The sequence below is a fragment of the Pundamilia nyererei genome, unplaced genomic scaffold, assembly GCF_000239375.1.
Source record: "Pundamilia nyererei isolate P.nyererei 1_Seehausen unplaced genomic scaffold, PunNye1.0 scaffold00193, whole genome shotgun sequence".
Lineage (NCBI taxonomy): Eukaryota > Metazoa > Chordata > Actinopteri > Cichliformes > Cichlidae > Pundamilia > Pundamilia nyererei.
In genome coordinates this window covers 645,748-668,447 of record NW_005187594.1, presented here as the reverse complement: position 1 = coordinate 668,447, position 22,700 = coordinate 645,748, and the positions used below count along the sequence as shown (strand labels likewise).

Here is a 22,700-nt window from a genome sequence, read left to right as displayed (position 1 = left end):
CCCAGTTTGATCTTAAGTGGAGCAGACCAGTGAAATTCTCCTTTCTATTGTTGTACAGAAGTTTAACTAAATCCTCACTATATAAGAAAAAGAAGTGCAATTTCAACATTACGTCTCAGTTTTTGTTTTTTGAAATGATAAAGAAATGTTGCTTGTCGTAAAATAAAAGAAATCTTTCAGTCTAACTCTTTTGGCTTAAATTGTTAGAATTTAATTTATAAGATTACAGAAAAAGTTCTGGTAGCTCATTCCTCAGACTGTGCTGTAATTGTAAAACAGAAAGCTTTTGTTAATTTGGTTCTTTTCTTGTTTTGTTTTTACTTTAGATCACCTAGTAGAAGGTCCAAAATTGATTCCTTCCTTCTCATTTCCAAAAACCATCCAGTGGGCCGGATTGGAGTTGTTGCCAGGTTGATTCTGGCTTTATGTTTCAGTATAGGTGATGATGATACTTACCATAACCCTACCCTTGCTTCTGTATTTGGAGATAATCAAAAGCCTTTAGGAGAGCACCTGTGTCTTTTATGTGTAGTACTCTGTCCTTTGACTCTGTGGCCTCCACAGTCCTCCTGGGAAATACTTGAGGGGCTCACTGAGAATAGTGAGCACACTGGCTCCAAAACTACTGCACCAAAATCAAAAGAAGCGGATGTCATATATTTTCTTTTAGTTTTGCACTGCATTCTTCTCCATCCAACATTGAGGGAGAATTGCAAGCGTTTCAAGGACAACTATCTGCACACTTGTGACATCGAGTGATTTCCAAGTTCCTCCTCTTTCTTTTCATTTTCATTTACTTCATTATTAATCCTCAGGGGATGGTTCAGCTCCATCAGGGTTGTAAAAGGCACAGTTCCAAACTACACACTGAACTTTAGTCTAGGCAGTAAACACCTTGCTGGAGAAAGAATGTGAATGCGTTATCTTGAAGAAACCAAGTCATAAATGCGAGACAGAGGTCTGGCTTTGAGATTTATTTGCTCATAATTCTACATTTTAAAAAAACCGGTATCAGTTTGTGTGAAATAAAGATAACATTAAACTTGCACAGAATGATCACATAAATGGTGCTGAATTTCCAGTCAGAGTAATAAGGAAATGTTGATAATTAACATATATGTATCTGATACAGACTGATTATGGTGTACAGATATGACACCCATGCAGAGGCGTCTGCAATATCTTAGATTTTGCTCAAAGTACAGGTTACAAAATACTGTCATCTGGTTGATTACAGAAATATAATGTAGCATTGGTCTGTCACATTATGTCAGAATGTCCATTGGCTCAAAGCTAGTGTGAAGGAGTAAATACTACAATGAACCTTGGGAACTCATTTAACAGCAGTTCCTACTGACCATGTGAATAAAACTATCAACTGTCTAGGAACAGCTCAACAAACTAAACATTATAGCAACCAAGTACTAACTACAGGGATCCAAAGCTACTATGACTTCTGCATATGTTGTGAGAAACAAAGGTACAGTATGAATAGCCAGCTTTGTTATGTTTGAGTCAGTCTAGCTTTCAGTTTGACATTATAGGTATTATTGTTAATAAATAATAATTACACTGATTGCTAGACTACGGTAATCAAAATATATGTTTTGCATGAAAGTTATCAGTAAATTTGGATCATTATTTGCTGACATACTTTGGCAGTTTTAAAGTTTTCTATGAAACCTGAAGAGAAAGATGTAGGCTGAGATAAAGTGAAGGTTAGTTTAAGGTCAGGAAGTGAAATGTGGTTAATATTGTACACACACAGTGCAGTCTGTGTGTGTCAGTGGGAGGGGCCAACTGCAGCACCTGTAATGCACCACCTGAGAAGAGACAGACAGAGCAGTGAACAGAAAAAAAGGAGGAAATACAGAGATGAACACAAAGACATGACTGAACGAGTGAGTTAGCTCTCGTTCTTGTATCGTCTGTGAGTTGGAGCCTTTTAGAGAGACCTTCAGCGGGGTGGATGATGTCAGACGTCCTCATTTAACCACACGGCCTCCTGATGCAGGTGTAATCTTTCTTAGGGTAGTTGTGCGGGAACAAAATGGATTGCGGACACTCTTGTATGAAGAAACGAGGATTGAAAACTGTCAAGTGAAACATTAGATTCCATGTTTCTGCCAGATTGCCAAGACAGCTTATGATTAACTTGGGCCTTGTAAACTCAGACCCACTTTCTGTCTGAGAGAGCGGTGAAACAAAGGTCAGCAGGACAGTGAACGCTGAACTTTTGTGCCTGGAAGCCTAAATTCTGGAGTAAAGAGGCTGGAAAGTGATTGGGAAACTTGCTAAACACAACTACAGCAGGTGAGTCCAGAATCATCTCTGCCTTTAATAAAATATCTAAACTGAGATTTGAAAAAATGACAGCTGCAGCGCATTGTTGCCATGTACGCGTTGCCTTCTGAAGACTTAAAAAATAGAAGTGGCCGTTTGTCATGTGGGTGTTAGCAGCTCTAAAGTCCTTGCGTTGTTAAAGTAATACATTTTATCAAATGTCATTACAGTAGTTAATGTTTGACAAACAGGATAAAGATTAGAAAACAAAAAAGAAGTAGAAAAAGATTTTTCTTCAAATATTTTTTTCTTTTTTTCATCTAATTCCAAGCAAGGTCCAGTCAGTACATTTGATTAGGAACCACTGAATAAAATTATTTTTACTTTTTACTTTACTTTTAACTAGCTGCATCTTAATAAACTACTTCTTTCCTTTCTGCATCAGTAGAAAGCTGACATGTTAAAATGTGAGCGAGCAGAGTCACTGGACTGCTGAAACACTGCTTTTATTTATTTTCTGCTACTTTGGCTACATTGTTAATGCTTAATTTTTTATTTAAATTAGCACCGTATCAGATTCTCACTTAATGATCAGATATTGTCATTTTCTCAACACTGCCAAAATACGTTTTGACTTAACTTTTACACAAACAACCCACAAACAATGTGAGAAAACGTTGGCATTGTAGGTTTTCCACAGGCAGAAGAGTGTGAGCTCAGACCACGCATTTGTTTTTCCCCTGCTATCCCAAAGCTATTTAACACTGATAATTGCAGGAACATCGTTTTTTGTTAGTAAGCATTTATGCATTAATCAGGAAATGTTTCTGAGCTTCAGACATTTTCTCACCCTGCATTCAATCTTTGACTATTAAAAGTTCCAGTTGGGTTAATTCAATACATTAAAAAAAGCGTTACATTCATCAGTGATCTGTAGGTTTTTGGTTTCTTAGGTACGTCTGCCTTTCAGGCTGGCTATCAATTTCATCCACACATATAAAGTCCAGTTGTCATTGAATTTGCCAACGTTTACTGGACATATATAACATGTGTGCATCTATAAATCTGCTCATTGATTGTACAAAACATTTGCGTTCTTGGATTGTAGAGATGTGCTCCTTAGAGCTGTTAAACTACAGTGTGGCTGTAAGCACATGCATTTTAATGTCTGCTTTGTGTGATCATCTGACAGCACTACTCTGGTCTACTACCTGCCAGGTACAATACTCTCTCGCACACACACTCACATATCGTAAACATTATGGCTATTAATGCAGAGACTACACCCAGAGCACCATCATATCTGCAGTGACAGTAGTGATAGTTACAGTAGTGATCCAATCTGTTCAAAAAATCTTCTAAAAATGTATGATTTTGTTATTTAACAGGACAGTTGCTCTTCCTACAACACAACAGCCAACACAACAGACACCAAGCCAAACTGAATAGAGCGTTGTGGAGCATCAGTAAAGGAAGAACCCATTCAATCTTAATTTTCCTTTTCTTTCAATTTGAAACTCACAGCATTGAGCTTGGCAGAGGATCCCTTCTAGATGAACTGTTTTACCTCAAGGTTCCTTTGTGGACTTTGACCATTTGGTGCCATGAAGTTGCTTTTAAATGCATGAATCTCTACTTTGTGTGTACATTACAGGGCAGAGAATCCTCACAATCATGGGTCTTTGGACTCCTGTTTTAAGGCCTCAAGTTGGACTTTGGCCGCCATTATCTTAGTCAGCAACATTTATTGGTTAACAATGTGCATCTGTGACATCAGTTCACTAATCTCATCAGCTAGCTTGATAAATTACCCCCATTTTTTCAGGACCAGTGGATTTTCAGGTCAAGATTTATTCAGCCAGTTATTCCTTAAAGACAGAGGTGCTGCATGAAAATAAGCAGGCAGACAAACTTTAAACTGCAGCAGTGGCTGTGTGAAGCTTACAGTTGGAGAGACCTGATCAGGGCCCACCTGACTGATTTAACAAAACTAAACCTCTCAGTGTGTCCACCACTGCAGGCTGTGACCCGATGATTATCAAACAACCAACGCTGGCCCCTCTGACCAGCATTCATCAGACAATGGTGATAAATTCTTGGAGGGGCCCCTGTTACTTTTTGCCTAGGGCCCCAACAGACTCTAGAATTGCCACAAATGCAGATAAATGGAAGAGCCTTGAATTTAACATTACCACGCTTACCATCCTCTTTCAGCATCTCAGTATTTGTTATTTAGCATAAATTACAGATGACAGTTTTAAAATATGTGAATAATTAGGGATGTGATCTGAGCAAAAGTCAGAGGCTCACCAAGCTTACTGCAATTTATCCTGATGAGAAGAATAACCTAAATTTGGAGCTACTGGTTGTGAGGACGCATCGAGGAATTGTGTGACAAATACGTGTTTAAGCCGACAAAAAAAAGAGAGAAGATTTAAATTTAAACAACAAGCAGGAAATTGGCTGCCGCAGTTAAAAGGTGTTCAAAGACGGTGGTTCAGACGTTGATGCTCGCTATCACTTCAAAGCTGAATAGAACCTACATCAAAAGAGACAAAAGAAGCTCCACAACAGTCAGTTAGCTGAGCGTATCATATGCTCCTGAAACAGAGAGAGGGCATGTGTGACAGCGAGTAGAAAAGAAACGGAACACAAAATAAAACAATGTGGTCAGTTTCTATTTGCTCAGCTGAGAGAAAAACTTGCCTGGGGCCACAAGGCGATCAGGAGCTGGCCTGCAGCCAGTTTGCATGCCAGCTGGGAGAGTTAGGTGATCTTTAGTTGATAGGTCATTTTAAAGCCGAAATAATAGAACATTATTTTTTTTAAAAGGGGCCTCAATGTGAATCAAGCTGGGTGATTTCCTGTTTTTCCCCTTTTACCTATATTAAATTTAATAGTATTTTGCCCCGCCCAGTACGCCCATCATTATGCTCACTGGAACCATTTGATCATGTAGGAGACTTTAACACTATATCGCCTGTACTGTCCACATATTGTTGCATAGTTTTAATCAGAGTCTACTGAAGCCAAAGAATAGTTTGGATTTATTTCTTGCTTTGCTGAGAATTGGATAAATGATCTGTACCAATCTCAAATCTGTATGCAAAACACAGAATAAAGTCACAGATAAAAAGAAAATTAGCTTAGCTTTGCATAAACACTGAGTGCCATGGGAAGGAGTTAGCTTCTCTCTGTCTAAAGTTACACATGAGAGTATTAGCATGCTAATGTTCAGCAGGTATAACAGTAAAGATTAAATTATAAGAAAATGCCATGTCAGGTTTATTGCAGGGCAGCACTGTTGGCTTCACAGCAGGATGGTCAAACTTCACAGCAAGTTCAATTCCTCCATCTAGTTATTAAGTATAAACACAAGGCTGACAATGCACAGCAAGCTGCAAACCAACCAAAGTGACTGCAACTGCAATTATACTGTAAAAACATGAGCAGGTAGAAATAGAGACGACAATGCAACAAGCTTGCTGTCACACTGGTTTTTTTACACACACACACAAAGGAAGAAGAATCTTTTAAAGTATTGAGAGTTGGCTATCCTGCTCGCCTGGGGTCACTTAGCTTTGTCATCCCTCTGAGCTCCTGACTAGCTTTCTGTTAGCTTTCTGTTAGCTTTCTGTTAGCATGTATGTATGTAGATGCTTATAGAGAGCTCTTGTTGTGTTTTTCGTTAAACCCTTCATCATGCAAAGAATTGAAAAGCTTTGTAATGCAGCTATCAACACAATTGTTATACAGTAATGCATTATATTACTGTATTACCCAATAATGTACAGTAATTAAATTAACTTGTTAGTTTTCTTTTTGAAATATGAAGTGACCATATTTTCAACCAAGTTTAGTTAAAAAGATACATTAATAAACTGTATGGGTGCAACACACAGGCCCATATAGGGATTATTGCACTAAAAACACACAAGTGGTCAAGGGGTTCACCTCAGCGAGTACAGTTAGTGGAGGTAACATCTATCAAACAACTATTAGATACAGTTGCCAATCAGATTCAAAGATACGTTATAAAAATGTTCGTGCATGTTGGAGGTTTACCGGGATCAGTGTTGGGGTTATTTCTTCCCTAATGAGGACACACATATGATCTTAGTATTTGGGTATTAACACAATGTGGACGACACAAAACACAGATGAAAACAAGCCCACTGAGACTTCCGGTGATTCTACTGCAGAAACTTGAACAGATAGAAATGGAGGCTGCTACCTGACTGGTTATCGGTTTGTTAGCTGTTGAAGTCCAGTGCATGGCTGCTAGGCTGGGGTTGGTCACTTTTAATATCACTCTGGGTTCTTGGCTAGCGTTAGCATGCTGTGTGGTGCAGATCTTTGCAAAGAGCCAGAGTTTTCTGTTATGGACAGATCACCCTGTAACTCGTGTTTCTGTGCAATAAAAATAAAATGTCCAATGTCCAAATCCACTCTGTAGACTGAGAGACTGAACTGAAATCAGCTGATTGCAGCGCAAAGTGCAAGTAGATCTGATAAGCAGGCAGACTAACAATTCCAAGGAACTGAACTGCTGGGAACCAAAGCTCTATAAGAACTGGTTCTCAATTCCCATCCTTAAGTATATCAATTGTAACTTTAACAGCAAATCCATTCAGTCATTATTATAGGTAGATATTTCAATCTGGGCCAGAATGGTTATTTACTAACAGTAAAGTATAGTAAGATTTACTATAGACCTGCACTCTGTTTAGTATTACTGTTATTATTAATATTATTGTGATTGTTACTGTTTAATCTACTAGTGCCATAATTCATGGATTAATCACACTGTATGTATGAAGTTTACAGCGCACATGTCACGTTTGTCAGCTCATCATGACTCCAAAAATCACACTGAACAAACAGCCAGGAACACGATAAAGCTGTAACATATCATTTGACATCAGACATGCACACACCCCACCCACACCCACTGGGGATTAATCACAATGACTTCCTATATGTTTGCCTTCTTATTCAGCTTTTTTTACACAGACATGCAGGCACACGCACATATAGTAATATGAGTATGTCCGTATCCACGAAATGTGGAAACTATTGGATTACACTGAAATATTAACAATGCCATGGGCAGAAAGTGTTTAGATACACAGTCAAACACACATATAAACAGAAATTATTACCCACACATGCACATTATTCTTATTAAATACAATTATTTATAACAAATTAACGAGTCTCTAGTTTTCTTATAGCCATCCTAATTAATTTTTTTTCTTCTCTTAAGGTTTATTCCACCCCACATTTTATTCATCATGGCAGAGTCATCGACAGGCTGGTGGAAGCTCACTTTTATGAGGAGAAAAAAATCCCAACCAAAGGTTTTGTATGAAATCTCTCCAGAATTTGTGTCCAACTCACCCAGCAGTCAGCATCGTTCAAGTGCAGCCTCAGGAGCTGCTGCCCAAACAGAAGATGCCCAGCTGGAAGCCCGACTGGGGAAGATCGTGGACAAGACGACAGCCAGTAAGGGGCGTCACGTCAAAGTGTCACATTCTGGGAGGTTTAAGGAGAAGAAAAGAGTGAGAGCCACACTGGCGGAAAACCCAGAGATGTTTCCTGGGAGTGGCCCTGCCAGGGATGAGAACCAGAAGGCTGAGAAGTGAACATTACACAGATGAAGATTCACAAACATGTAAAGACTAACGCAGACGCATTTATGAGAGAAAAAAATACATACCCTGTTCAAACGGTCCAATCAGTCAACAAGAAGGAAAGGAAAACAACACAAAATCCAGCCAAGGATCTCTGGTAGATCTGTATCTTGAGGCACTTTCAGTCTGTTTTCAGCTTTGGTGATTGTCAAACACATGCTGCTGATAGCAGGACAAAAAGTGTTTGCAGGGATTTGAACAACTGTTTAGTCCATTAGTCTAGTCTCTGTTTTTAGTCGAAACCCTGCCTCATCACCTTATAAACACCACTGGATCACCTGGACTACAGTTCAGCTCAGACACACACATGGACTGTATCTACACAGCAATGTGTCTTTAACTCAGGCTCCAAGCAGAAACTGGATAGAACACGAGCTGTGACAGCGTAAATGTGTCATATAGCATATTTACTTCAATGCTTTAACAAACCAGACCCACTGAGTGGTGATACTAGTAGTGCAATAAATAGTTTTTCAAATTAATATCATTTCAGGTCCCGGTGATCAAATATCCATGAAAAGTTTTCTCTCTTTTTTCCTTCATGTGTTGCATTGAATGCATTTAATTATAGTTGAACTTTTGCACTATGATAATGGGCACAAAGAAACACTTCATCAAATGACTGGTTCAAATAAGAATTCCCAGACTGGCTTTAAAGAATTTCTTTTTCTCTTTTACCACCACGTTATAGTTTATCAGCAGATATTTCAGATTTCAACAAACTAAAACAATATGTGGATATTACTTCTTTCCAATAGAAATGTGGAACCACGTTGTTTTGTTTCTGTTTTTCAAACACAATTATCAATTTTTTGTTTGTTTGTATGGTTTTATTGACATAAAACAAAACAAATTCTACTAGAATCAAAATGTGGCACCATTAAAGCACAACAGAACTACTGGGTCAAACAATGGAACCAGTAAAGTTAGTGGCTACAGGACTGAAATCCACCATGGTTTCTTTAAAAAGAAATGACCCCACACTCTTCAGACTTCAGACTCTTCACACTGAGTTAAATGTTGGGGAACGTTCACCTCTGAATTTCCACAACTGACCATATCAACCAGAAGTTTGAAGGCAGATGTTAGAAGTCACTGATGCTAATGTCTATAAAAATGAAATGCAGGAACTTGTAAATTATGGGGGGTTAACTAGTAATTAGTAACAATTTATGAAGCTTTTTCACTTAAATTGTTTACCCTTTTCATAAAGCTCTTTAAGTGAAACCAGCGTACTCTTTCCCAGATCTAACACTGAGGGAGAAGATGCAGCCGAGTAGTGAGGAAACAGAAGGAAAATTTTAATGTCATTGGTGCGATAAGTTGTGGTGAATAGCTAGCATGTTGAGCTTCGCTCTCGACCAATTCTCCAAACTCATCGGGACATATTTCAGGTGTGATACACATGTATGAATGTTCTAGAATTGAGAAGAAACGTGACTGTCTGACAACTTTCTGGACACTGGACACCACGAGGCAGTTGTGTCCTTGCAATGAATTTGAATATGTCCTGATTTTTGTCCAATGTGTAGCAGTAAAGAATGCTTGTTTCATGTTTTCCTTTTTTCTTTGTAGATCTATAGTTTATCTGTTAAGCAATATAGTTTGTGTGTGATTTGTTTTTGTTTTTGTTTCCTGGGCGGGTGGGGGGGTTGATAAAGCTCATTTAGCAGGAGTGTCTAAATAGTTCCAGTTTAAATCATGTTTCTTTGTGTATTTTACTAAACCAGCAAACCTGGAGTAAGAACATTGAGCATGCTGAACAGACATTATTGAGGTGCTCACGGACACCCACACATTCGTTTCATCTCATTTGTTATCCAACAGAGGAACACATCCAACTCTGACTCAAGTATTGCCTTATCATTTTAGCTGGAGAAACACGCTTTTCCTAGTATCGCCCACTAGAGGGTGCCATTGTTTAACTCAAAATAGAATTTCACTGTTCAGCCGCTGCTCATCGTTGGTTTTCATGAGAACATTTGCCTGTTTAAAGGCATATAACAGGTGAGCCCTGCTGGTCTTTTTTTCTTCTTCTTTCTATTGTTCTATTTCAAGAAAGGCCTGCAACCCTGAAAGGTGTTGTGTCCACAAAAATAGAATAAAAAGGAGCTTGCAATTGACTTAAGAAGCTTGTTTCAGAAAAGTGCTCATTTCTTTTATAGCATCTACACTGCAAACATCGACTTTTAGTCTGTTTAGTAGTAGTGTTTAGTTTTAACTTTGTGTGATATTAAGATGGTATCCTTCAGTTCTTTATTCAGTTCAATTCTGCAACTGATTCGACTGTAATCACCTGATTTTGGTACTTGGCATTGCTATTATACATTTGTAATATAAATAATTGCTATATGAATAAAACCTGCAACTTTTAACCCCCAAATGATTTGCTTTTGTGGTGGGTAGTGCTATCAGCTGTGCAACTATTCATTTATTTATTTTTACAGAATCGTCCTCGACAGCTATTCAAAAAGTTATACAAAATGAAACGTCATAAAGAGTGTGACATTGTTTGATAAAATTATGCCCGCTAGTGGTTAAAGGCATAATAAACGGACCATTTGCATGTTTGGTTTTGCAGCAGTATAATGAATCCAGTGTTATAATTTGGCAGCATTTTAAAATCACAAGAAGAAGAAGAAGAAAAAGAAGTTTAAGGAAGGTCCTTCACTGCTGAAGGACACATGAGAGAGACTGAAGGCAAGAGAATGAGATGTGCAATTTAAAGTATTCAGATTGACTTGAAGAAGGTAGGAGGAAAGACGACTGGACTACAGCAATAAAGCATCGAGTCTTACACGTAGGAAGTGATGTAAAGGTTTCGACTAGCAGTCGGACAGCTGGGAGAGCAGAGAGATGAGTGAATACAGAGCTTCCTTATTGACCTTATGCATAACCTTCATGTCTATAAGAGTAAACTTGACATTTTTAGTTTAAACACCTTTAATATGTACACAGGAGGTCAGGTATAACAGTAAGTCTTTACAGATATTTAAATGTAGAAAATATTAAAATTAAACAAAGTTGTTGCACCTCATTCCTTTATCATTTGGTGAGGCTTGCAGCAGATTATTGAAACATGAGCAAACATGCATGCAGCTTGAAAAGGCAGCATGACCGTCTTTATTCTTCAGCACAGCCTGAACTCTCGTAGACAATCTTTGGTCTTGCTTTCAGTAGTTCTCCAGGGTTCTTGTAAGACGTTCTGAAGTTCTTCTTTGATTGCTGTTTGTTTTGTTCACTGCCAAGACGATCGCACACTGCTGCAGTGATGGTGAGATCCGAACTCTGGGGAGGTCAGTGTGTCACTGATAGCGTTCCACTGTGTCTTTTTCAGCACAGCTATGCCTTCATTGCATTGACAGTAAGTTTGGGTTCATTATCATGCCGAAATTTAAAGGCAATCAGATGTTTTCAAGTGGATCAATATTTGTGCTCATAATTCCATCAATTATGACACGATCCCCACTCATGAGCGTCTATAGACATCTGTTTTACATTTGTAGACACTGCTGTTCCCCTCTCCTTACCTCTGTGTGTTAAAGAGAATTTTAAACAAAAAATTCAAAGTTGGATTCATCACTCTGATGTTCCCACTGATTTTCATTCCAGATTATGTGTAATAAGGCATACCTCAGCCTTTTGTGCACATTTCCCTTCCTTAAAAGGTACTGTCATTTTTTAGGGTTATTTCATTAAAGGACGTAAAAATAATAATTTAGTCAAAAATACATTGTTGTTGAACGTAATTACATACCAAACTGAATCATTATCACAAACTTAATATCAATCCTAATCCAAAAATACATAGCTGCTTCCACAAACTCGTGCCCTCTGCCATCAATACAGCAGAGACGGACACTGCTGCTATGACTAATTGTGTTTTATGTACATGGCTAGAAACCATGTACATATGTAGTACACAAGTCTACACCTCCAGACTCAATTTATGAAGGATCATAAATAATAATAAATCACATTATTTCAGGCATTCTAGCATTATTTTGTGGTAATTACCCAACATTGTAAAGACATTTGAAAATTTCAACTTTGATTTTTTTTCCAAAATAGTAGTAATAGCAGTAAAATACGTATATAATAAACATGTAAATATTGTAAACAAATAACTAAATGTAATAAAAGTTATTTATAAAGTTATTTACAACCTTATAAACAGTACACTTGCAGAATGACTAAAACTAGTCAACTGAATGAACAACGGGCTGTGAGGTCAAAGGTTCTCAAAGACACTGTTTACTGGGGAAACCTGCAGTCAGCTGAGACTGAAGAAGTCACTTGGAAGTCACTTTATTTTAGAAGTACCTAAAGATGCAACTTAAAATTGGTTCTTTGCCCATTTCTTATGCAGAGAAAATTTGGGTTAGGTGTCTTTTTTATACTTGAATAGTTCATAGGTTGGTGTTAAGTGGACTAGCAAACAAACCTCAATGTCCAATGAAAAAGCAAACAATTTTGAGAATGCCTTGAGAACTACAGCTGAAGACCACTTAAGAAAAAAAAAGAAAAGAAATCACAATGAAATATAAATTATATTTTTTAAATGGCTCAAGGCTTTTGCGCAGGTATGAACAGCTGTAAAAATCCTCAAAATCTCACCACATTAGACAAATCATTCATTGTCTTTGTATAATGTGTCAGATTTTGTGAAGGCCACACAAAAAGACAAAAAGCCAAGAAGGTCAGTTCTCTCGTCTTTTAATAACACATTCATATCTATGCTCTGTTTTGTTTACAAGGAGTTTAAAACAAGTGTTGATGACGACTAAAGGAATCAGGCAGGCAGAAGGTGAAAGTCCATATACTGTAAAGACCAACGGTGCCATCTGCTGGAAGGAGGGAAGACCTGACACTCCTGATGAGCAAGGAGTCGCCTCAGGCTGCGCAGTCAACAGTGAGATGGGGTTTTTTTTTATTAATTTGAGGTTAGGTCAAAATGTGATTATTCTAGATCCAGCTCAGTACAGAGGACCTCCCTCCTTCCAGCTACAGCTACATAATCAGCTAAAACAACAGGTCCTTTTGCTTTTCATTGGAATTGAAAATAAATCATCAGTCGGCATAGAAGGTCCTTGCAGGGCACTAACTCATGTAGGCTTTTCACAGAGAGAAAGAAAATGCTAAATGCACCCAAACACAAGAGATTCAATCTGCTGTCATAAAGAAGAGAGAAAAATGTAAAGTCAACCAAAAGAATATTTTGAAGTTAAAGAAAGCTTAATGAAACAAACTACATAAAATGCAAATTGGATAAAGAAATCTCTTATGCTGGGTTGTTACAGAAGAAAATTAAAAATTGGTGGCAAGAGTTTCCATCTCCCAATTTCCTTAATATTCCATTTCAAATACAAGTCAGAATGCAGAAAGAAAACAAAATCATCTTTGGAAGAAGTACGTTTTTTTCCTTTAATAGACTATCCACTACAGTATATGGAGATGCCACTACCCAGTTATTTATTTACCTATATTTCTTTCAAATGACTTTTTTTGTTTGTTTTTTTTAGTTATTTTGTGTCCTTTTTCAAAAGTTTTTTTTTTACCATTTATCTATTTTTTCCTTTTCCTAAGAGGTAGATCAACAAAATAATTACATGGTTATAGGTGTTGTGCCCCTTGATTTGGGAGGTGAGCAGCAGGGCAGAGCCGAGGGAGGGTTACGAGTAATTTTAGTGTGTGGTCAGAGCGAGACGAGCAGAAGAACTGAAGTTTGTCTTAAGCTGTGATGTGAAGTAGGGTTAGTGAGTAGCATCGGTAGCTTTGAGCAGTTTAACCGAAACACCTTTCCCAGGTCAACAAGTTGACGCCCTGCTATGACTGGCTCACTTCATCCCGTCTGGCTCATGTCACCCTGCATCACAATGTGTCCATAGAGTGAGTGTGTGTGTGTGTGTGTTTTCTCTTTTCTATTCATGTATTTTTTTTTTAATTTTATAATTTTTTTTGCATTTACTTTTACAGTCCCATCTCTAAGCTGAAGAGGTACAATTGCAAAAAGCTGAAAAATAAATTAATAAAGTCCAAGAATGGGGGAAAAAACGGGGGGGGGTTGTACTAAAACACTGTCACTTTGTTGTCTGACTGCTCGCTCTTACTTTTTTCTTTGAACAAACCAACAAGAGACAATCTTCTAGCTGAGTTTGCTTGTGTTTTGAGGTAGCGTTCCTAGTTATGTGTCAAGAGGTTTGTTTGTTTGTTTGTTTGTGTTTCCTTCTTGGGAAAGGAGTCCCTCTGTCAGATTCTGTTTCTGAATTGTCAAAGCCCCATTCCTGCTGACGGACAGAGGGGTAAGAGGTGGGGAAGTGTTAGGGGACACAACATGGAGGAGTTTGTGCTGTTTTAGAGCAAACTCTGCCCATCCTGGAGTCAGTATGTGTATGTGCGCGTGTGTGTGCGTGTGTGTGCGTCTTTTGTCTGTTTTTTGATCAGGTAAGATAAGTTTCCTCAAGTCGGAATTTCCTTTCGGTCGGAAAGGGGCAATACCAGTCAGGATCTGTTTTGCCAGTTTACTGCGTGTGCTTCTCATCAGTGCTGACCATGTTCTAAAGCATGCCGGGTTTAAAGTACGACAGGCGTAACTCAAATAACTACGTGTGACACAGCCAAGACTCATCACCAGGAGCATTTTAGCTTCTTTCAGCTCACAGTTTTGCTTTTTTGGCCCACAGCGTCAACTTTGTGATCGCGTAGCAACAAAAGCAAAATTCTGGCTCTGGTAAGTTGTGAAAATATGTGACTTTGGAACCAATATTAGGGCTGAATCTTTTATAGGTTACAAAATGACATCAGTGACTAATTCATACAAGCCACATGAGGTTTCACCATCTACTTGCTCAAGAGACGGGCAAAGGTGGCGCAAACAGCTAAACCTTCTCCCAGAAGTCATAACAAGAACAGGGACTGTTATGAATATTAGACTTATGAGAGGATGTTTTTGGATGCCCCAAATAACTGTTTGTCAGTAGGTTTGCCTTTCTTCTTGGAGCTCTATATCAAAGTGAAATGAAACCAGTGGGGAAACGTTGTAGAAAATGGTCAGCCATAACAAGCACACAAGCAACAGGTAAACATGTCTGAAACACTGGTATGGTCCTTTAAACAATGTTAGAAACCGTGTCGGTTTTAACTCAAATGTTAGCGTGCTGGCAATGATACTGTTTTTATACCACGTGGCACCTCTCACTACCAAACTCTGTCCACTAGCTGATACAACTTATTGGCTCAATCACTCAAATTGCAATAAAAAAAAAAACAGAACAGAGAGGAAAACCAGATGAAAATGAAGAAATAAATGATTTTTGTCTCTGTCTCCGGCTGCAATCTGTGTGAGCCATTCTTTCTACATTCTTACTTACAGAGCGGGCGTGGCGAGCGGCACAGGCGCGCCTCAGTTTAAACTGTACTGTCGTCTCTATTGTAACGAGACAAGAAGGGTTCAGGTGAAACTTCACCTGAGTTCTAAAATACTTCAAGTCCTTCTCAGTGAGCTCATTTGCTTAACGTGGCTCTATACTGCATTTTGGACTCCGCCCCTTCCTGTTTGTTTGGCTCAGTCACTGTGACATACTGAGCTACATGTTAGTACTTCGTCTCATTAAGTAGCTGTAGATTTCTGCATTAAAAAAGCTAAACAATAAGATGGGGTGAAATTCAACTATTTTCCAATAAAGACTCAGAGTGTGGATTCTGGGAAAAATAAAGAAAAACGTTTTTGAACAGAAGCGAGCAAAACGAACACAATGGAGACCAGCGCAAGAGAGGGCAACATTACATTCCCGCCCACTCCAAAATCACTCTTCTACCAGAGGACAGAAGAGCAACGACAAAGCATGAAAACGTGGTGTGAAAGAGCAAGAAGGGAGAAAACTCTGACTCCTCACCATCCACTGTTTCTGTTTTTTTAGATTTGCATCAGATGTTCTCAGTTGTTTGCTGAAATATTTAATCGATTAGTGCAACAGTACGTCCCCAGATGTCACTTCCAAACAAAGCTTGCTGTACTAAATAAGAATGAAAAATAAAAAAAATGTCGTTCGAACCACTCCAAAAGCCCGCAGGCTGAGGGATGAATCCTGAATAGCATGTTGGTGGCTGTGAACGGAGCGCTGTGGTTTAGAAAGAGGTGGAAACTTAACAGAGTCGAGCTGTGACGTTAGCGCCTCTGGGCAAAAATACAAGCGCAGACGAGGTGGAATAGATTTTTCCCTGTTTGTTGATGAGCTGGTGGGGTAGCCGATTAAGCTTGTACCAAGCACAGGTAAGACATTAAAAAGACAGTTATTTGGCAGTGTCCTTCCACAACTTGGCTAAGCGCAACCTTTCTGTCTGATGGTTCTTTCCCACTTTGATTTTTAAGGTTTTTTTCTCCAAAAGTACAAAAGGTTAGAGATCACATTTCGAACATGTTATGTACAGGTTAGAATATTATCCCAGCTGCGTTGCTGTAGCTCCCATCTTTTTCCTCTAAAAGATTTGTGGATTTTCTCCACTGGGTTCTCATCCTACTTTTATCTGCTTATTTTTTCCTCAACCACATCACCCAAACACATCCCCTGACTTTAAAAAAAGGAACATTTAAAACCAGCGAACACAGACGCGCCTGCATTCACACATACACACAACAAGCACACGTGTAGCCAACAGGGAGCATCTGAGGTGGCACGGTCAGTGCACAGGTAATAAATATTCACATTCAGAGAAGTCCGAGCTAGTTCCTGTGTAAGTAAAACACCTGACACAGTACAGCTACTCTGTAGGTGGACCGCTAATATTTAAAGTCCCAACCTCCAGGTGAGAAAGGTCGCATTTTCATATGCCAATATTGCAGGTCTGTAAAGCAGTCTCATAATGTTTGGCGCTTCGTGGCAATGTCGTCAAAATAAGACGAGGAGAGGAGGGTATTTCAGGGCACACGGCAGGCCAGAAGCCACAGGAACGGGGTATGACACAAAGGTTATCCGATTACCCCGGTGGCGAGCTTGGTCACCATGTGCACTTGAGGATCCTCTCTCGAGTTAAACATAACTCCCTTTTGGCCATTTCTCTGTTTCAGACTACAGAGGCTCCACTCACACGTCAGGAAGACCGAGCATGTTTCCCCCAAAAGATGGAAAAATGGGACCCGTTTCTTCTCTACACCAGCAGACCGATCTCTCTCCGCTTAGGAAAAAAGAAAACAGCATCTTTGTCATCCTGAACTCATTCAACCATCACACCAGAAAACACAAAAAAGGAAAAAAAAACTACCAAAGCCATAACTCAATACCTAAAAAGAAAAAAAAAATACTTTTTCTTAAAAAAATAAAAAAATATTCAGGACTCTCAGCAATTTTTTTCCTATTATATAGAAGACCAGCAAGCAAAAAAAAGGAATACTGAGGTAACTTTACCCTGAGGTAGGTTTTTTCTTTTTCTTTTCTAATCTGTTCTAATCTTGGCGAGAGCGTCCAAGCATCGACCCCGCCCCTCATTATCATACGCAGGCAGGGTCTGGAGGCTCCGCCCACAGGCCTTCAGCAGACAGGGAGAGAGAACGAGGAAGCTGCTCCCTTCATAACGACATTACCATTGCTGAGCTCAAGGCAAGGAGCTTTGGAAGACTTTGCTTTTCGTGCTCGACCAAGGTCAGCCTCGGACTGCCTTCATCACTGCAGACATTAAAGGCATTTTTATTTAAGAGAAAAAACGCAGGGATGGCTGAAGCACCCGACTCTCCGTCTGAGACTGACCTTGACTTTCTGCACAAACGTAATGAGCATAATGTCTGTCGCTGACACACTTACTCATACTTGTTAAGCAAAGCCGTCAATACATTCACACCAGGGGCCGGGCTAACTCACATATCATATATATATAATATATATAAAATATGCCGTTTGGGGTGCAGGTCGCTCGCCAGCGAGCACAGCTGCTGGCAGTTGTTTTTTTTAATCTAACACGTGAGCTAAGCCGCTGCAATAGAACTGCAGGACCAGCTGCGACCTCCACTCCCGTTACTGTCTCTTGCCGCGCCTTCCGCCACATAGCTAAATATTGGAAGGGCATCTTCAGTGCCTCCCCAGCCCCGAGCCTTATTGTAGGCTAAATGATGCTACACAGTACAGGCAAGGGACTAAGAAAAATAGAGAAGACGTCCTCGTTTTTTTTTTTAAAGAGGAAAGGCAAGGCGGCCAGGCGCAGCTTTTTTTTTTTTTTTTTTTACATTTACATGAAGATTATATATTTACAACCTCATATTTTCTCTTTTTTCCTTTTAATCTCTCTACTATCCTGAAAGGTTTTTAAAGAGCAGTGTTAACATCTGCGGCCCCTCTTCTACGCTCTCATTTGGCCAGTAGGTTAGGGGCGGGCGAGGCAGTGCCAGACCCCACACCTATCCTCCTGTGCCACTACAGCAGTTCCCCTGTTCCTTCTCCCAGCTCCACCTCACTGCATTCTATTAATAATAGCTCTGAATAAAACATTTCTATACATATATCTCTATGTTAAAAAAAAAACCACCTTTAAAATATAGGACTGACTGCAGATGGTTGGAGAGGTCTCTTGAAGGCGATAGGACAAGAAGGCACCTGCTAGTGTTCCTGGGAAACGCAGATCTGCTATAAATCGGAACCCACCATAGCGTTGCTTCATCCATACATGGAGAATAAAGTCGGCCATGTTGTTTCGACTTATCTGGGTGGGATCCCATAAAGTTAGAGCAGATGAGCTGCAGCCATACCGAGGCACACTAGGAGGAAACTATACCCTCTCTCTCCATGTTCCTCCTTACCCTCATCCCACCATCCTCACTCAGTTTCTCTTCTGGCCTGGAATCTGATCTCTGTTCTGTTTCTTTTTTCTTAATCCTCTTTTTATTATTTGTTTCATCTTTTTTGATTTCACTCGTCTTTGTTCTTTGTCTTTCTCTGTGATTATTGGGCGTACTCTCTCCCTCTTTATATCTCTCCCTGTCTCTCGCTGGGTCCGTGTGTCGCTCTCATGTATCCGTCCGTCTATCCGTTCGTGCATTTGTCTGTCTGTCTGTCCTTCCGTCAGGCAGGGGGCCCGCGGCATGTGAGAAGGGTGCGGGGACCCCTCACTTCCTGCGTGGCTGGTGGTCCTGAGTCAGTCCCTGCGTAGGTCTGCCCATCTCTGTGAAGCCCGGCGAGTGAGGGCCAGGGCCCATGCCAACTCCGCTTTTCTGTGTCTGTTTGACCTGGGTCAGAATGTCTCTGATCTTTCTCTGGGCCAGCTAGGAGACAGAGCAGAGTTGAGAAGATGAGCTGCATAAGTTACGCCTTTTTCCCCTGCTGCAGGGAGACAAAGTTAGCAACACATTAAATATAACAGACAAAACTGCAACTTCAGAGTTTGGTCAATTTTAGGTTTTTAGAAGGCATCAAGAAAAAGTTCAAGTACACAAAAATGATATTTTAGACAATCAAGGATGACAAGAAGATGAACTTTCTGAGTATCAGCAGCATGAACATATGCACCATTAAAATGAATCAATGTTAGCACAGATACTTAACCTCATAAATGCAGGAAGACAATCACATGCCATTGGCTACTTATAAATGCTAACATCTTTTTGGTAGCTAAGCTAACATAGCTTAGCATAGCGAGCACACAGTGCTGAATAAAATAAATATGACTAAGCCATGAATGTGTTATAATGTATGAGGTGTTAAATACGCAACAGGGCACTGAGTAACCATTAGCACCACCTAGATGTGAGTTCAAATTTCAACCAATCAGAGAGGTTTTTTCTTTTTTTTCCATCATTGCTAATTAGAAGTGGTCACTGAATTTGTCTCACACTCACACTTTTTGGATTATGAGAGTCAAAGAAAAATACCTGCAAACAAAAACTGAGACCTAATTATGTGTCAAAACAATTAAAATGACACATTACAAAGGTCATTGTAGCAGTAGTGATACTTCATAGTTTATAACCATAGAACAGTTTGTTGAGAACATGATATATGAGCACATTACAAAACAGTAAAGGTGTACCTGGCTAGCATAGAAATGCCCATTGATCTTGACGATGACCTGGTCGTTTTCATCAGGTGTCTGTTCTCTGGGAACCACTACCTCAGCTGCTGTCAGGTTTTGCAGCTCGTTCACCTGGAGACACGAGACTTGGTTAGTGCGGCAGCAACAGTCCTTACTTAAAGCACCCTGATGTGCAGAATATGTTACTACTGGAAGTACACCAACGTATACGGTTTTGTGGCTTACCGTCTTGCCTCCCTTGCCAATCACTCTTCCTGCAGCAGCAGCTGCCATCTTGATGTGAGTCTCAAGTTTGACTTCTTCCTTTGGCCCAAAGAAGTTCTCTTCCTTCAGTTTGCCATAGATTCTGCCCTGAGCCTGGAGGAGAGGGCAAACAAAAGAAGGTTAACACTTTTCAACAACCAGTTGTTCCACCAACCAGGGATATTATGTCAAACAAAAGAGGTAAATGACTATCAGTGATTACCTTAAACTGAGCCTCAGGGGGTCCTGTCACAATCACCATCCTCATTTTGGAGTCTGGAGATTCAGCTGGTGCGATCTGAAGGAGATACAAGAAATACATTATTCAAATCTCAGTGTTTGGTTTGAGAAGTGTAAATGCTCTGTAGTCCTCACCATCTAGCAGTATTTGGAAAAGGAAATATTAGTATTTTCAAAATACCTTTCTGCAGATGCAAACAAAGTATTTTTCCCCTGAAAAGTGTTTAAAAGATGCATCTGTTTATCAACACACCTTAATGGAGGCTCCAGCAAAGCGGCTCAGCTGTTTGATGTGCTGTCCTTTCTTTCCAATGATTGCTCCCACCGCCTGTGCTGGGATGTAAACATGGACCGTCTCCTGTTCTGGAGCCTGAAAAAAAAAACAAAGCCAAGAAAATCCCATTAAATAAATAGCAACAGTCTTTTAAAAAGAAAAAAGAAAGAAAACTATAATCAGCTGATCTCTCAGGTAATCTTACCCCAAAGCAGCCGTAGGGGGTGCCACCAACTGCATTTCCAGGTGGTGGTGGGGGCATATTGGAGGAAGAAGGGAAAAGGCCCAGAGCACCCAGGTTAAGGCCAGGGATCAGATGTGTCTGTTGCTGCAGAGAAGGACAGCGTAGGTAAGAAACCGCAATGACAGTTACAATAGGTGGGCTGGTTCTAGTGTTGAACCAACACAAAGAAAAAAAGCACATCTCTCGTACTTATGCTGTACTACTGACATTATTTGAATACGATTCAAACAGCCTCGCCATCATATTGCTATCATAAGTTCACAGAGTTCAAAGTCCATCGCTGGGCTCCCCTCCAGTTTTCTGTGCGCGTGCACTCACATTCATCGCTGCGATGTCATTCTCGTAAGCCTCTCTGACCTTCTTCATGATCTCCACCTCAGCCTGACAGCAGGCTTCGATGGAGCCTTTAACTGTGATGGTTCTCTCTGGATTATACAGCGTCAGGTCCTGGAGACTGCACACAGAGACGGCACACGGCGAGGTGTTACTCACTGATGTGGCTCAACTAGAAATTTTATCCGCTCATGGGTGAGCTGCAGTGAGGCGTCTTTCTGTGCTTTAAATCAATAAATCATTCACCTCAGCTAATACACAACCACAAGTTAGTGTGTGTCTTACGGGGAAATGGTGATCTTGGTATCCGTGTCCTGCTCAATTTTCTTCAGGTTGCGTCCCTCTTTCCCAATCAGCCGTCCAACAAAGTTGTTGTGAGCCATGATCTTCAGAGGGACCTCATCAGCACTGCAAGTGGAACCCACTGTTATTTTCATGCATGCTGCTATAGAGAACTCATCAGCTCCAGGATCAGTTTTACTGCATTAGGTTGTTACCGTGCTGGATCACTACGATAACTTACGTCTTAGTGTCTTTGGCCTCCTGGTGCATGATGTCCAGGATCATGCGACAGGCAGCTGAGCAGCCCTCAGGGGTAGAGTGAATGCTGATGGGCTTCTCAGCAGCACCTGCATTCTCCTTGCGGTGGACGTCAATCCTGCAGCAACAGAAAGAAATGCACACATGGAATTGTGTATGTCAATTCTGACAGAGGGAAAAAGCTCAAAAGCAGAGTTTTAAAATATTTAAAAAAGCATTTTTTTAACAAGAACCAGAGTGTCTCGATACAGTTATGAAAGCAGATTTTTCTTTCTAAGAGCAATAGATATCAAACTTTTAAATTTGAGCATTTAAAATCATACATTTAATCTGGAGTGTTTAGGAAAAGGTTTCATATCAGAACGCTCTCATCCATCCATCAAACTATCTTACAGATCATACATTAAGTGTGAAATAAACCCATCGCGCTGTTACCCACTTGCTCTGTGTCTGCTTGGTGATGTTACGAATGGTGGCTCCTTCCTTGCCGATGATTGCGCCAACGTACTGTGTGGGCACCAGCAGTCTCAGAGGGATGTCGGCATGTGGAGGTTTGGAGGGCATCCCAGAATTTGGGGACCCACCGCGGGGTCCGCCCCGGGGCCCGTAGCCAGGTCGCCGGCCGTTATCAGGCCCCCGCTGGCCTCCCTCCAGTTCAGAGGTTTCATCGGGGATGTAGGAGACACGCAGGGCATTGTTTTCAAACTGGTATCCATTCAGCTTCTGGATGGCTCTGAGGACCCAGCACAGCAGCAGTAAGTCATATTTACTTTGATTATCGACACGGCACAGTTTTAAGAGGTCACCGCAACAAACATATACATATATATATATA

General features: G+C 40.2%; 2 protein-coding genes across 2 annotated transcripts in view; one reads left to right on the top strand and one right to left on the bottom strand.

The window, feature by feature from the left end:
• The first annotated feature begins 2,289 nt into the window (after window positions 1–2,289).
• Window positions 2,290–7,928, top strand: prr15la (proline rich 15 like a). Its single transcript, XM_005747324.1, has 2 exons — window positions 2,290–2,313; window positions 7,550–7,928. The coding sequence occupies exon 2, from the start codon at window positions 7,578–7,580 to the stop codon at window positions 7,926–7,928; it is 351 nt and encodes a 116-aa protein (XP_005747381.1). The 5' UTR covers window positions 2,290–2,313; window positions 7,550–7,577.
• A 10,952-nt stretch (window positions 7,929–18,880) lies between these two features.
• The window catches only part of igf2bp1 (insulin-like growth factor 2 mRNA binding protein 1), a 42,776-nt gene continuing 38,956 nt past the window's right edge, over window positions 18,881–22,700 (bottom strand). Inside the window, exons 6-15 of the mRNA XM_005747301.2 lie at window positions 22,305–22,598; window positions 21,849–21,983; window positions 21,611–21,733; window positions 21,311–21,446; window positions 20,954–21,076; window positions 20,728–20,844; window positions 20,458–20,532; window positions 20,217–20,348; window positions 19,989–20,102; window positions 18,881–19,224 (exon numbers count right to left, since the gene is read on the bottom strand). Of these exons, the coding sequence (XP_005747358.1) occupies window positions 19,069–19,224; window positions 19,989–20,102; window positions 20,217–20,348; window positions 20,458–20,532; window positions 20,728–20,844; window positions 20,954–21,076; window positions 21,311–21,446; window positions 21,611–21,733; window positions 21,849–21,983; window positions 22,305–22,598 (1,405 nt within the window). The 3' untranslated portion in view covers window positions 18,881–19,068. The remainder of the gene's footprint in view (window positions 19,225–19,988; window positions 20,103–20,216; window positions 20,349–20,457; window positions 20,533–20,727; window positions 20,845–20,953; window positions 21,077–21,310; window positions 21,447–21,610; window positions 21,734–21,848; window positions 21,984–22,304; window positions 22,599–22,700) is intronic.

Bases quoted from the DNA above. Each gene is read 5' to 3' on its own strand.
- prr15la (XM_005747324.1), top strand. From the start codon at position 7,578: ATGGCAGAGTCATCGACAGGCTGGTGGAAGCTCACTTTTATGAGGAGA.